This window comes from Clinocottus analis, unplaced genomic scaffold, assembly GCF_023055335.1.
Source record: "Clinocottus analis isolate CAN_PGR_092001 unplaced genomic scaffold, fCliAna1.0.p SCAF_14, whole genome shotgun sequence".
In the NCBI taxonomy this organism is placed as follows: domain Eukaryota; kingdom Metazoa; phylum Chordata; class Actinopteri; order Perciformes; family Cottidae; genus Clinocottus; species Clinocottus analis.
The window spans coordinates 4,851,677-4,867,437 of record NW_027175865.1 but is presented as its reverse complement, the minus strand read 5'-3'; the positions used below and the strand labels follow the sequence as shown (position 1 = coordinate 4,867,437).

The 15,761-nt window shown below is 43.3% G+C and overlaps 1 protein-coding gene across 1 annotated transcript in view; it reads left to right on the top strand.

Moving 5' to 3' along the window:
- LOC137784826 (dolichyl-diphosphooligosaccharide--protein glycosyltransferase subunit STT3B) overlaps positions 1 to 15,761 on the top strand; it is a 69,927-nt gene that overhangs the window by 34,079 nt on the left and 20,087 nt on the right. The window contains exons 3-4 of the mRNA XM_068575771.1: positions 4,109 to 4,396; positions 12,651 to 12,716. Of these exons, the coding sequence (XP_068431872.1) occupies positions 4,109 to 4,396; positions 12,651 to 12,716 (354 nt within the window). The remainder of the gene's footprint in view (positions 1 to 4,108; positions 4,397 to 12,650; positions 12,717 to 15,761) is intronic.

The window sequence follows — 15,761 nt, the reverse complement described above, 5'->3', positions numbered from 1 at the left end:
GCGTTAAATATTTTACCTCACTCAGCAGACTACCCTCGAGCAAGACCAATCTGCAAACAGAGGACACGCAAGGGCTTACGCTTTATCAAAGCTTGGGTTTTGTGCGCATTTGTATACCGGTGTAATGCATTGCTTCCTCTCCAGCAGATCTGGCTACAGATCAGTAGATCGTTTCTCTTCATGAATATTAACTCTGTTCCCCTCAACAGCCGTTTCCTGCCATATATTTCAGATTAAACTCGTTGATCCTCTCAGTCAAGACTGAACATTTGCTTTGGTCTCAAACAGCTTTATTAGCATGAGAAAAAAATGAAGTTAATAGTTAAATGCCATACTTGCAATACACAGTTACTCAGACTTTAAAGCAAAAACAGGTTAAAAGTGATAGTAGGTTTTAGGCTGAGCAAATGGGATTTCTGATGTTTCTTTTTCTTGCAAGTGTTAAACCGAGCAGTTACCAAAAAAACGTTAGCTGAGCAATTTCAGCGGGTATTATTTGTGGAGGGATTGCCAGGCCAGAATATGTTTGCACTGCAGTTACTGAGCAATTATTGTCGTCGTATTGTCCTCGCATCGTGTGTTATTATCATGGACAGCGTTGGCTGATTATTGTTCCACACATCGTGTCCACGCTCAACTCACTCGTGTTCAAAACGAGTGCAGCAGCATTCACGTTCTTCACGGGTTCCTCAAAAATGAAAAAATGAATGCTTGGTCGTCAGTTTCTCGCCGCTCAAATTTAGATTTTCAACGTTTAGAGAAATGTTGTACTGACCATTTGTTCAACAGAGTTGGTGTGAAGCTGTTTCTGCAGAAGATGAATAAAAATGTTGGGTTTTTTTGGATGCGCGTTATGCTGTTTTCTCGCTCCATGGTGACTAATATTACAATCATGAATCCACATTGCCATATTTTCAATCCACATGTCATATTTTCAGCACATTAAAGTAAATACTAACTGTATATAAAAGAAAATAAGCAACTAATGGAGATACTGTTTAAAGTCTGAATGTAGTTGCTGACTCTACTGGTTTCAATTGATGTCAATAATGTTAAAACTATGACCAACTAGGAAAGTAATTGCACTCTTATGTATCATATATATCAGCTTTTTGAGTGCAAACAAACATGTCACTGAAAACTCCACACTCATGAAGCAAGATGAAATAAAGTGATTACAGTTCCCACAAGTTATATTAATACTTCAATATTCAGAGAAGTACACACTTTATAGGCTGTAGACTTATCCAAAGAAAACCTGTTGATTAAACTATAATTACAGACCGTTTAGTATTCGCTTTTACTAAGGCTCTTTGAACTGATTGACATTCACCTCTGAGCCCATTAAGTTTAGCTTTACGAGTCTTAGCTGTTGGTATGTAGTGTTGGTCTGCCTTCAGCCAGTACTAGAAACCACGAGACCGTTTCTAACAGAACCGTGGGCCTCAGAGGGCCGGCGTTCTGCTGACAACCTACATTTTACTTGGAGGAAATTAAGTGCCAGATGGTCAGTAAGTCACATTCTACCTTATAGGGTTCACAGGAATTTCAACAGGAGACGGTTGGGTCGTTTGGTTGGCCTGACTGAATGCAAATGTCGCCCTACGACATGTAAATCTATGCAAAATGGAGCAATACCCAAGAAATGATGCATTGAGGAGATCTGACAGCGCTACTGCAGAGGTTCAACCAGCTGGCTCAGGGAAAGATACGGGTCCATTCTGGACTTTCACCTGCTGTTTCTTTTGAAGCAAGAGGCTGAGGTGTGGGACTGGTTGCCAGACTAATCCGCTGCCTTGTTCAAGGACACCTGTGACGGTAGTTGTCGGAGCAACAGAAAGCCACTCGCTCATTTACTGTCGGCTAATTGTCAAAATCCCACTTGTCTGCATGACTGAGCTACCTCATTTTCTAAGCACGGACGGGCTTCAGGGAAGAAGGGCATTTAGTTTACTCCCACACGGCGTTCAGCATCACAAAAACGAGCGTGTGAGAGCTCTTACTGGCATGAAGCTATGCTTTTAAAACACACATGGGGAGTGGACAAGGGCTGGGTTCATCTCAGATTGGTGCTGCGTGTTTCATAGCCTATGATGCAGCCTCAATCTGTGGCTTTTTGCTTAGTTGGTTTCATAAAGCAAGCGGTTCCTTTCCCTCCTTGCTTTTGCGTCTCTCCATTGTCACGATGCTGGCCTCTCTGCTCCGTGACCCCTTCTGGCTCCAGGTGGAATTCACGAAAATTACCTCTGCTCCGACTGAAAGCGGTGACGAGACTCTTTTCTGTTGCAGGGGACCTTTTACCCGCATGCACTCTGTTTAACACACTCTCTCCATTCATCCACTAGAGTTCAACTCCCCCCTCCCCTCTTCTATGCATTGTCTCCCAACCTCTCTGCCTCTTTATCTTTCATAATTTCTCTTCTGCCTTTCTTTAGCGTCTGCCTCTTTGCTCCTACCCGTATGCTACCTCCCCACCTCACCCTTTTTTTCATTGTAAATTATACAGATAATCCCGACAGTCCTCATTTATTGTGTATGATAGCGTTAAGTCTCTAAGCACTCGGATGGGTCACACCGTTAGGAAGACGGACGAGCAGATATCAGTTAATGTGACTTTTAAGTACCGCTCTGCTTAGACCGGTCCAGCTGCCCTCTCCTTTATTCCTTTTTTCTTCCCCACTCTCACCCAGCCTCCATTCCCCGGAGAACAACTGTCAGACGCTCTCTCTCCCAAGCTGTAGATAAGGAAGGCGGGCTCCTCTAATGTGACAGTCCATAACAACAGCGGGCTGTCAAGCCAATAAACCTCTCTTTGTTGCTATAAGGACAATGACTCGAACAGCTTTTGTCAGTTCTACTTGATAATATTTTTGTAATGAAGGAGCGATGTAATGTATTCTGGAATGCCGAGTTCGAGAAAAGTGCTGATAAATTATGCCCAATTATATTTACCCATCGAGCATGAACTCAATGCAGGCTGTGGACTGTTTCTGAGGCCTGAGCCCCGCCACCGTAGAGCTCAAAACGGATAATAAATACAAGAGTAGTTTTGTACATGGCAGGATGCCGCTCCATTAGAGTGAGTCCAATCCTCAGAGTCAATAGGAAAGACATGGTTGATTATCATTGAAATGGATCGGTTGAAGCTTACGTCTCCTATGCACAAGCTAATTAGAGACCTGGGTAGAACTGCACCGATCAATCGGCAGCCGATCGAAACTGGCCGGCTTTCAGCTGATCGGCCATGACTGGTGACCGGCCGATCAGTCTCGCATTTCATATGCTTTCAAAAGCTTAAGTCTTAATAAATCTGTCTGCTGATTGTAAGGTCTGTTCAGGAGATAATTTTGTAATTGACTCATGTGTGCGTTGGCACAGGTAATTTCCTTGTTTGAACGGTCAAAAGCTATTAAAACGACTATTTATACGACTGTTTGCTTTGTCAGTTCATTAAATCCAGTAGAAAGTGTGTAACAGTGGACTCACAGTAATAAGTCTTTAGAAGCCTTTATTTTTGTCCTATTACTCATTACTCACAACGTGGTGAATTTGCAGTCTAACAATACTAATAATGCTCATAATTGGCTCTTTGTAACGCATAAATATACACATCAGAAGTATTAAAGTGCTGCATAAACTTCTCTGTCACCAGAATGTATATTTACCCATGTGGGCCTGAATCAAGTCGTTAATTGAAAAAATGTGAATTAAATATATTCTGACTATTTTTAGAGCAAAATATACATTTGTATATTGTTATCTTCCATGGTCCTCCAGTTTGTTATGCTCCCTCCAGCTGGAATATGTCTGCCCTCTTGGCTCCTTTCACGCTTCCTCTCCCATCGCTCACCACTGCTTAGGTCTCGGGCTGCATCAAAAGATTTTAAATGATGAATCCGCCAATTATCATCTTGAGTAGCTGATTGGTCCACAAATTCAGTAATTCATAAGATATTCATTTTACAATACATTGTCATATTTAAGGAACTAGGACCATCAAATGTCTTTTTTGACTTGAAAAAATACTGTAAAGATTCTGGTGTGCCCAACATTCCTCTCACCCTTTTTATTTTTGCTCAACTTGTCTCTGCCCCTCCCCCTCATTCAGGTATACCCGGGGTTAATGGTGACTGCCGGCCTCATCCACTACATGCTCAACTTGCTCCACATCACCGTCCACATCCGCGACGTGTGCGTCTTTCTGGCGCCGGTGTTCAGCGGTCTGACGGCCATCTCCACCTTCTTGCTGACGCGGGAGCTGTGGAACCAGGGTGCAGGTCTGCTGGCGGCCTGCTTCATCGCCATCGTCCCGGGCTACATCTCCCGCTCCGTCGCGGGCTCCTTCGACAACGAGGGCATCGCCATCTTCGCCCTGCAATTCACCTACTACCTCTGGGTATGTGCACTGGTCACGGCATGGAAAAGGGGAAATACGAAAGATTCTGACTCTACGTGAAGATATTATGTAGGAAAATGTTGACGATGTTCACCTCTGATGTTGTGTTTTATGGTTAGTTTAACCTACTCCTTGGTTAGGAATCAGAATAAAGCCTCAACACGTGCTCATTCAGCTTTTAAATCTATTTCGGCTGAAAAAATATTGTTTCTCCCCCAACAGTTTGTTCATTTTTTAGAGGACAGGCTTTATGTAGCCATGTACACTGATCGTACTTGGCCTCAGATGTTGAATTATTTATCCAAAGACTTGAAAGGCACACTGGGCATCTTTGTGGACCATGTGGAACTCAGGAAACCGCATGCTGTGCTTTAAAACCTTCACAATACGATGACCTTTAAGAGAGAGAGAGAAACACACACTTTCTCTGCCTCCCTTTTTGGAAATACACAATGTAAACAGAGTGTGTTCACCTTTGTGCCAACGGGGAAGCTGCCCTTGTTGGATTTGCACCTTCACTGTTCTCAATGAGGTCACGTTTATTTTTTATGCGTTTCAAAAAAGAAAATTTCCCTTCGACTTTTTTTTAAAACTGAATTTGTTCCGGTTCTCCTTGTTCTGCAAGGTAGACCTTGACAGAGCAAAATAAATTCCACACACGAGTAGAAAGTGTTGTTTTCTTTTCTTTAATGTAGCTTGGATGTTTTGCAGGAACCACCGTGCAATTTTTTTTTGGAATGGTCTTCCACAGTAGGTAGAAGTAAAAGGGCTTTTCAAGCTGGAAGATGTATGAAACAGTCTTTTCACTGTGCTTCAGTGTGTCCACTCCTTTAAGTTGCATCAGCAGCTGCCTTACAGCCCCTCGGCTATCTTTGTGTGTGTGTGGGTGGGTGGTTGTGGGTGTCTGAGAAAGAAATTGAAGATCCCTTTTTTCGTTATTGGGGTTGACCTTGACAAGTATTGAGGAGTTTTTCAATTTGTATTGGGCTGTACCTATTTTCAGTGATGCCTTTTTTAGTTTTGTTTAACTTTTAAACTCAGAATAATACTGCTAGTTTCACAACAGGACTCATTTGGAAAGGAAACATGTGATTGGCACAATATATAATTTAATGCCTTTTCTTATTAAACCAGGGTTTCTCCTCACATAATGCAGGTCAACATCAAAAGAGCATTGCGATACATATGAATTATCCATACAAAGAGGCTCACAAATAACATACAATCCAAGCCACCGCGCAGAAGCCTTTGAGAACAGGTGCCTTAATTGTTCCACGTTTCACTTGACACAAGATGCCAAGCTTCTTGTCGGTGCATGAAGTAACATTTAAGAGTGACTTTGAAGACTGAAAGGGTTTTTTCCTGACCGAATCAAGTTCGGGTCACTCGTTCCAAACAGAGAGAGCCCGCTGGGGAAAGAGTTTGGATTGAATTTAGAACTAGTCGTCTTCCATTTGCAGGATCGTAGTGAACGAGGAGTCTCACAAGCCTGAATGATGCATTGCAAGTTGCACTCTGGAGGCCAACATTGGCGGCTTGAATGAATAGATATGGGCAACACATGATGTTGTAAAGGTTAAAAGCTGCTGACGTTGGAGCGAATCGCTGGAAAAAAACTCTAAATGCACGGTCATCACTGCCAATCATTACAGCGCGGTGGGCATATTTCTTATGTATACAATATCCTGTCATCTGGAGTCTATAAACAGATTTTTAATTAACAAAATTGCCTCAGTGTTCCTGTAGACCGCAGCCAGGGAATATAAAAGGAAGTGGTTACAGTGAAGCAATTACAGTCATCGCTCTGAAAGAATGTCACACCTGCACAGTTAACATGCGCGGGAGCAGGTGTCAAATGAATATGGACGTTTAACGGGAGTCAAAATGTTATATTGTCAAATGTATCAATGTAGAAGAGATCAAGCAAAAGATTGAATTGACTGTAATGAAGTGATCTGCATATAGCTGCTCACGCAGACCTTATTTATTCAAACTGAACCTGCAAGGAGCAAGCTGCCTCCACCTGCAAGGCCTTCCTCCCAACATGAATGCAGCCGTGAAAGAACTGGAACTAATTCATCCCCAGTAGAGCGCTGCAGGAGTGAGTCTGGGAATGTGTTCACATTTTTTTTTTCCACGTCTGGCTCCTTTGTCTTCAAATCAGTGTTTTTTTTTATAAAAAAATTTAACTGGTGCTTGGTAAGATGCCTGAAAAAGGCCTGTGGTAGAAAAGTGGTTTCGATATTTTAACGTTCTACGATACAAAATACGTCTGTCTGGAAAATACGTCAAACTTAAAGAAGGCGGTCGCTAACAAGTGGCGAAATGATCACTGCGCCAACTTGTCTGCCTTCACACCCTCTTTGTACATACTTGTGGTCGTGGTGTAGCTAGTTCATAGCCCTACGTTAGCCTTTCGTAGTATTTGTTTTACTTGCGATTTTCTTGCCGAACAAAACATGCACGTTTTTTCTGCAGTAATCCAATGGCCTTTTGGCTTTTGTCAAGAGGATCAGTGGAATGCAAACATCCTGCAGCACTGTATGCTTGGCTGTTGACTTAAGCAGTTGTAGTTATACCTGTCGTCAGCCATCTTTATCTTTGACTTTACAATATATTAGACAAATATGAACAGAAATTGCTAGAGAAATTCAGACCGACAGCCCATCAGTCACCTACTGCTTTTATTGGTGTATTCTTTTCTAAAGCCTCTTTGTCTTCCTCTGTGCATTGCACCTGCTGCTCAGTTTGCTTTAGCAAATTACCATCTTTATTTCTCTTCCTTTTTGTCCCCTAGCTTAGAAGCTTTGGGTATTATCTAGAAAGAATGACATGATAGGATGCCGCAAACCTGTTGGACACTTGTGTAAATATGCCGCAGTTGTGTTCTTGACCAACTGTAGCTGGGTAGTTGCGTGGAAACGCATCACTCATCAAATGAACCAGAGGTACACAGATGAGCCAGGCAAATAAAGCACCAGTTTTATGTAAACGACGCTAATATTTTTTTTCATTGTACCCGCAGCGTTCAAACATGACCGCCTGCAGCTGTTTGAGTACCATCACAGCTCGAAACGGAGCAAGACCCGCGGGAGTCGCACATTTATGCAGACATGTTTTTGGAGGCCATACAACGTTTCTCCGACTGTGCATATTCTGGTTTTTGCCAGGTTTGGTTTAATCTTACCTGATGCATCTGGCAATAAAAAACTAGTTGTGATCTTTATTAGCGGCCAATATTCAGGATAAATATGCAATTTTTTTTTGGGGTCCAATTGTCACAATATTCAGCAGAAAACGTGAACTGCAGTCAGTAAGCAGCAGACAACATGCTGGACTCGCTCTACAGAGCCCTGAAGCTCCGCCCCTGCTGCTGCTCGGAGCGCTGTTTGATTGTTTATTCAAAGTTTATCGATATTGAACGTGCCGCCGGAGTCCAAATTGCAGCGACTTTGACACTGCGCTCCCTCGACCATTCAGGCGCGATGTAAATGCAATCAACGTTTCTCGAGATATGTGAAGGGCGCGGTTACATTATCGAACTACAAAGCAAGACATTTCTGTCCGTCTCTGTTATTACACAGAAATGTGTTGATTGTTCAACAGGCCGGTGAGAAGATACCTGCTACTCTAACTGTCCTCATCCTCACGGGTTCAGGAAGTGAACAGAAAACACATCCAATATGCGTGCCGCAGGCGAGTGAGTGGTAATAGTAGCTCGTCGGATATTTGTCCAAGTTAATTTCACCTTCCCTTCAGGGCGTCAATTTCTCGTTTCGCACAAGCGTAACGACGTGCTGCGCGGTGGAGGCTTTCATCCAGACAGAAGTGGCGATGCAGATGTTTCGTCATGCCGCATGCCTCACTGCCGTTTGTCACAGAATGACACGCTTAGAAGTATAGTCGCCGCCGGGTTGGAAGTGAGCTTTTTATCTGTCCAAGGATTCAGCCGTGCCAGTCCTGTCGCTTTGTCAAATCGGGCACGGGTACATATTTACACACGTTTTTTTTGTGGTGGTATTAGTCACTAAGCTCGCGGGCAGCTCGCTCGCTGTAGCTGATCTGACAGTGACCTATGGTGGTTTCCAGGTGGCTGGCTGAGCACACCTGTTGTGTTTACGGTCCCGATACTACACACATGAGTCTGTGCCTGTTTTGCCAGCTCAGCAGAGTGAAACCAAACAGCTGCGAGTGTCAGCGAGAGGGTTTACGTCCTCAAACATACAGCGCTGGTTTGGGGAGCTAAACATACTTAGGAAATGTGTATTGTGTACAAATGTATACACAGGCTCTTATGTGTACATGTTTGTACAGGGACAAAAACACACTTAATTTGAAGTCACTGGCATATCAGAAAAAAAGTATTTAACGGAATGCACAGATGGCTAATTTCTTGGCCTATTGCTATTTTTTAAGAGAGAAAAGATGGATTACGATTTTTGCCAATTCCAATTTTCCCTCCAAGAACTATAAGTGAACATAAGACATCAGACTAACTTTTTTTCCCACCATCCTAAAGTAGATTGTACCATCCATCAAGAGACTTTGCCTTAGTAATTTTACCGTTAATAGAAATGTGTGCAGAAAGGGCAAGGACAAAAGGGATGCCAGACATTTTTGTTGAGAGACGAGACTGTTGTGCAACAAGGACCGCAAACTGGGTGAACTCTCTCTACATTGTTGAGATAGGATACGGAAAAAAACTCTAAGCTTTTTGTAAATATTTTACAAAACGTTTTAAACATTAACAAGAAGACCTCATCCTTACCCAATCAATGTGTTTATTATTTATTTGTATTATACAGCAGAGATGTGTCCATCTGAAATAATTAATCTTAAAGATATTTGCCGTTTTAAATTTCCAGGACAGTTTGGTCCTCGCCCCAGGAAATGTGCATTAGGGTGTGTTGGGGACACCTGCTCGTCTCTGCGATAATATAATAGCCCCTTGTCATCTTGTGTGAATGGACAATACATCTCCAGGTGAGGCAGGTGTTCCTCGCAGCAGCCATCGCAGCCTCTTAAGGTGACGCGTCATCAGCAAAGCGGTGCCTTAGGAAAGAAAAAAAAAAAGGCCCTCTCCACTCACCTACCGCCTCTCTCGTGCTCCGTTCTGTTTGGCGAGGGCCCTAGAAAACAATCATCGCGGCCATGCACCACTGCTTCCCATTATCAGTGTCATTTACCCACATTTGTCTTTGCGCTTTCCTTTTCCTCCTCCTCCTCGTCCTTCCGTCTCGTCTCCCTTTAATTGTCTTTGTCTTCTTTTGTCCTCGTCAATGTTTTGGCTTCGGCAGTGTTCTGCCTCCTCTTCCAGACCTTGCTCTTTCCCACTGTACCTCATTATTGCCCGTACCTTTCTTACCCTCTCTTACCCCCCCGCCCCATCCGATTTAATACACTCACACATTTCCTTCACGTTAGTGGAAAAAACCCTGAGAGCCGCTCTCTCAAGTCTCAGCCCAATCTTCATTAGCCGACTCCTTCATTTTATCCGCTAATAACCCATTCAACTCCACCGGCTTAATCTCTGTGTTTACCCCCTCCCAAAGCACACACACACTCGCACTCTCGCGCGCACACCCTCACATAATCTATAATTGAATCCTCCCACACCCAGGAGAGGTGCTCTTTTTAACACCGCAGCTCTTGGTAACATAAATACACACACAGCAGCACTGCCTCCATCCCTTGCGCTAACCCTGTGCTCCATGTTTGCATTGTTGTAACAGTAATTCCAGGCTTTCTCTCGGCTCGCATTTAATTAGCCGGACTGGCGTCACACTGTGACTTGTGTGTCTTGACAAAGAGAGCGGAGGCTGGGGGGGGAGGCAGTTGGAATAGTGGCACCAGTTGAACTGGCACAGCCCTCTTAATAAGCGACGCAAGGGTGCGCGCAACCTTTTGGCCCAGCTTGAGTGAAAATATTGTCTGAGGAGAACACGGCAACTTGAGCAATCAATCTAACGCATGCATAAACGTATAAAATAAACCTTTTATTCATCTTAACACGCATGCATACATGAAATTTGGCGTATGAGTTTAACCCAGCGGGCAGCTGTAAAGCCTAAACGCACCACCCACAGTCAAACAAAAGAAGCAACGACTCAACGTGGAACTATTCATGTGGAAAGTGCTCAGTTGCCGGTTTACACCCAATTACGACTAATGCAGTCTAATAAAACAGCCCTGTAATACATTCTACCGCCATGATCTAGTGCCGGATCGTTACAAAACTACATTAAACGGTAAATGTATCTCTCTGTATAAAAACTCAGATACGCTGTAAAAATACACCAAAGTGTCTCTCCATACTGAACTTATGGGACCAGTGAGTTTCCTGAACAGCAGACTAGGAGGTAATTGTCATCGTAATGTGAGGCGCAAAAGCTCCGGATCCAAGTTGGTTTCCAGCCCATGTGACATTAACATCACTCCATCTTCCCCAATTGATCTCTTCTGAATTGGGCTCTAGTCCTGTTGGCCCAAAAAGAGCAATACGGCCCTAGAATAACAAAAGAGCCACCTCCTTCGGGGGGAACCTGGTAAACGGGTCACCGTAGACTCGCTGTGCTCCACATCAACACATGAGGGAAGCACCGTTGGAGCGGTTTATTCTTGTATGTCTGCACTCTCAGACGTGTGAAGAGGCGTCTGGGAGTCTGAACGGTGCAGCATCGCTCCAGAGGTCTGTTCTGGGTCTTGGGTGTGGCGAGACCACATCGGTCCAGCGATCATTGATTCGCCATCTCATCTCATCGGCGGATCTCAGCCGCTGCTGGGTGTGACCAAGCTTCTTGTCGACCTCCTCCCCCCCTGATGTCGCCGGTTCCCTCCTTGAGTCTGATGACTCCAGTGTGTGTGTGTGTCTTTTTTGTATTCTCCCAGTGTGTTTTTAAATGTTAATGTGTACACTTGCCTGCTTTATTGGCCTGTGGCGGGGAAAGAGAGCTCGTTGTTTACAAGATGTTTTTGTTGGTCTAGTCTGAACCACTCTCATCAGCTAGCTTTTCCACATCTGCTACAATCATTTAACTGTGATTGTTGATCTGCTTTTTAAAGATGCGAGGTTCATCACTTGATAACCACTTTCATTTCACACGACTCTCTGTTGGCTTCTGACGAACCCTTTTTTCTTTGAAGTACATTTATCACCCAAAAACTGTGATTGGGACTCATGATTGTTGTGGGTTTGCGTTGCACAACATCAGTTCAAATAGTTTGAATATTATGTGGTCATATTTTTTTTTATTTCATTATTTCTGTGGCGACTTCAAAAAAGCCCAGCCGGTTTTTGCCTCTTCCTGGACTGTATATATTATTTGTTATCTTATTATCTGTTATGTTTATTTTTAGAATGTGCAAATTAAACTCGTCTGGAAAATCAACAGGGATTTGGACAATTATTATAGTTTATTAACTACCAAGCATACAATTAAAATGCGCTCCAAAAGCCAACAGAAACAGGAGATTAACCTTGTTGGTCTTTGTAAAACACACTACATGTAAATTTGAACAAAAACTCATCAGAACTGTCTTGTTTGTCTTTCCAGTGTTCCAACAATCACCACTTCTAGTGTCTTTCAGTGTCTTGTAAAGTTAAGTTTTAATGATGTAATATAAGCTGTTTAGAACTAGTAGTAGGAAGCTAAACCAGTCCTAATTCCTGTGACAACATCTCCTTCAAACAACTATTTATTCAAATTTCTCACCAAAAACACCACTTTGCAAGATTATATTTGAATGACGTTAGAATGTACCTTTGCATAACAGTCATTTTTACTGAACAGAGCTTGAGCATATCACAATGTGACTCTATGCAACCTCTGTCAACGTCAGCTGTTAGCTCTGATATTTAGCAGAGCAGGATGCATGCAGCCAGCGGCTAACGTTAACTAGCTCTGCTGACGGATTCAACACAGATATCTGGGTCACAATGTAGCATTATTAGAGATTGGCAATTAGAAAGCATTAATGCCCATCTCCAGATTGCATATTTTTGGGGCATCCCAATTAAAGATCGCATTAATTTTCCACTTGCACAAACACACAGTTTAGTTGCCCCAGGCGAGCGTTAATGTAGAGCCATGGTCCAGATGATTCTTTTCTCTTAATTGAAGGAGAATATCATTTCATTATCTCAGAGAAAGTACATCCTATGGTGCTTTAGTTGCTAATATGGTCCTGATGCTGACGGGTGCAGTATATGGACGTATCCATAACAATCTTCTGTGACTCTTTTTCTCCATTGTAGGTGAAGTCGGTGAAGACGGGCTCTGTGTTCTGGGCCATTGGCTGTTGTCTCTCCTATTTCTACATGGTGAGAATACACACACACACACACACACACACACACACACACACACTCGTTACAAACTACCCGTAAATCATCCATTTTATAACAATTGTAAGTCAAGATCACATGATTTTTGTTTTATAAAAAAAAACATTTGAACGAGTATTCTCTGCTTTTTACACTTTACATAAAAATTTGATGTGTATATATAGAACATGTTTTTTTGCTTGTGTCTGTTATACTGCTGTGTAACCCACTGTACCTTTAGCGACAGATAAATTGATTGATTAAGCTCAGTGAGTCTTGGTTCGGTACAATAAAGGTTTTTCTAGTTCCGACCTTTTTCGAAATTTCTTTTTCCATCATTTAAGGAAGTGAAAACACCTCTGCATGGTTGCATAATTCATCACCAGCAACGAGGCATTTTTATTCTTGTGAAGTGTAAAATTAAGAAAAATATAAATATTCTGTGTCCCGTTTTGTGCTCGAGTTGAGTACAGTGGAGAAACGCATTATGTGGCACTACAATAATAAGAGTGGACATTAGAAAAACACAATGCTGCAGGAAATGCTTTGTCATTTTTTAAAACTTTTTCCTTACTATGAAATGGATTGCAACTTTTTTGTAAAGCAGCCTTTTGGCTTTGACATTTAACGCTTTGCCTTTAGGAGTTAAAACAGCCCTTTTCTATTCAAATCCCACTTTATATGTATTTGGAGCTCGTTTCAAATTCAGATCTGGTTCTTGATAATTAACAATGCTCCTGGGATGGTAGTGTTCGGGGGCCATTGTCTTGTGTCCAGCGTTGACATGGCAAGGCATGGAAAAAGAGGAGGAGCAGTTCAGCCAGTGTTGTCTGCATTATTTATGAATTCAGGCTCAAACCCATCAGGGGATTGATGAGAGAGATGAGATAAAAAAGACGATCCGGGCTCACTGCCTCAGCGACAGATTGTTTGTGTGTGTGTGGAGCGCCTATAAAAAAAAAACACACACACACACATCTCCCGCTTCTTGCTCATTTCAGGCTAAATCTCTGTGGCCGGCATGTGAGACAGATATCAAATGAAACAGATTACCGAAATCCAGCTTCATCGATCACACAGGGCCACAGCGTCCGGGGCGGGAGGGGGAACAGGGGGGGGGAGATAGAGGAGTGATGGAGAGCTGAATAGAACAGGAGGCGAAACGGAGAATGGAGACAGGCAGAGACAAAAGGACAGGGGGAGGTGTGCAGAGATAAGCAGGGAACAGGATGGAGCGGACAGCGAGGTGGAGAGAAACACAGGAGGATAAGACGGCACAGGGAATATGTTGTGATGTGTAACTTTCGCGCTGTCTTCGATTAGAAGCAATGGGTACATTGAGTCTCCATGCTCCATTCTCCCTATTACCACTTCCTCTTCTTGACACCCCCCTCCTCGGTGATGTGACGTTCCTCTGTACTGTATCTGCAGCACTCCCACTTTAGCTGATGAGCAGTAAGCGGGCAAACTAGGCACCGCCCGCACTGCCTCCTTTTTGGTTCTGTTCAAACTTTTTTGCACCACAGACCGGTTGCATGTCAGACAATATTTTCACGGACTTCACGGTGTGGGCGATAAATATGACAATAATGAAGCGTTTGAAAATAGAAGTTAGTTAGTGGGGGCTCTGAGCTTGTTTCTCTGCAAGGAGCCGGGTTGGGGTGATGAGTTACTCCGTAACTTAGACCTTTATGTCCAGTCTACTGCTTAACTTGAACCCCTTGACATGTGTCAAGAGGTTATGTGAGGCTCAGATGCACAGACATGAGATTTTTTCCCCCACCATTCTTTTTATTTATTCTTTCTGTGCGGCCCGATACCAAGGGACCTACAGACCGGTACACAAAGTACTGCATCCACTCGTGGACCCATCCCTACCTCTTTTTTTTTAAATTTCAGTTTTTATCTTGAGCTGTCACTTAAATCCGGATATCGCCATGTCAACCTATTCCCATTGTTCCTAATTGAATTGGACACTCATGAAAGCAGATGTAGAGACAAGAGAGGGACAGATTCCCTGCCTGGATCTTGGCATAAACAGAGGACAAGAAACAGACGAGATTAGGAAGAGGATCAGAGCGGCAGAACCCTGCTGATGGACAGAAGCCACAGGAACTACTTGGTAGCTGCGCGACGTCCTCCCTTTCATCCCTCTGGGGTGAGGCCTGGAGCAAGTGGACCAACAGAGTAAAGCAGATCAACTGTACTGCTCATTCCCAAAGCTTTGGCTTACCGCTCTCTCTAAATCCTCCACAGTCCCCTCTAGCAGAACAACCTGTAACATCAGAGAGTGCACACCGAAAGCTCCTTTGCTTAATCAAGTATTGATTAAATGGCCTGAAAACAAAGCGCCTCTGACTGTTAAATAGATGTCACTTTGTTTAACTTCTTAGCCATGCTACCGGCGTTGGTCTGGGGATGAGCGATGGTCGGTCGGTCACTTTGATCCAGACAAGAGATATCACAATTATTGGATTTCTTTTAAGTTTTGCACAGACGTTCATAGTCCCCAGAGTACGAGTCCTGTGTTCCACACAAGATTTATCCTGTTGATTTTGGCGATCTGACTTTTCCTCTGGCGCCAACATGAGTTGATATTTGTGATTTGAGAGAAATGTCGCAACAGCTTTCGAATGATTTCCATAAAAGTTGGCGCAGACGTTCATGTTCCCCTCGGGAGGAATTGAAAAACCATAACGATCCCTTGAGCGACATCATCGGGTCAAAGTTTTAATTTCGCGACGACAACACTTGCAAGACTAAAGACGTATCCATCTTTTGAGAAAAATGGGTCTGATGTCTAAAGAGAGAAATATCCCGATCTACCTTTAACGTTCACTGGACCCAGGACCTGCCACTAGTCTCCTAAAAGGGCGCAGTAATGTGGAAAACCCACAGATGCAAGAAACCGACTCTCAGTGGGGGTGTCTCTGTTGTTTACTGTCTCTGTTGCAATCTAATGTAGATTCACGGAGTCTGTTGACCCGTGGCCATCAATTGTCTCTGTCGTCGTAACGCCTTAATGAACTGAATTCTCTGCTG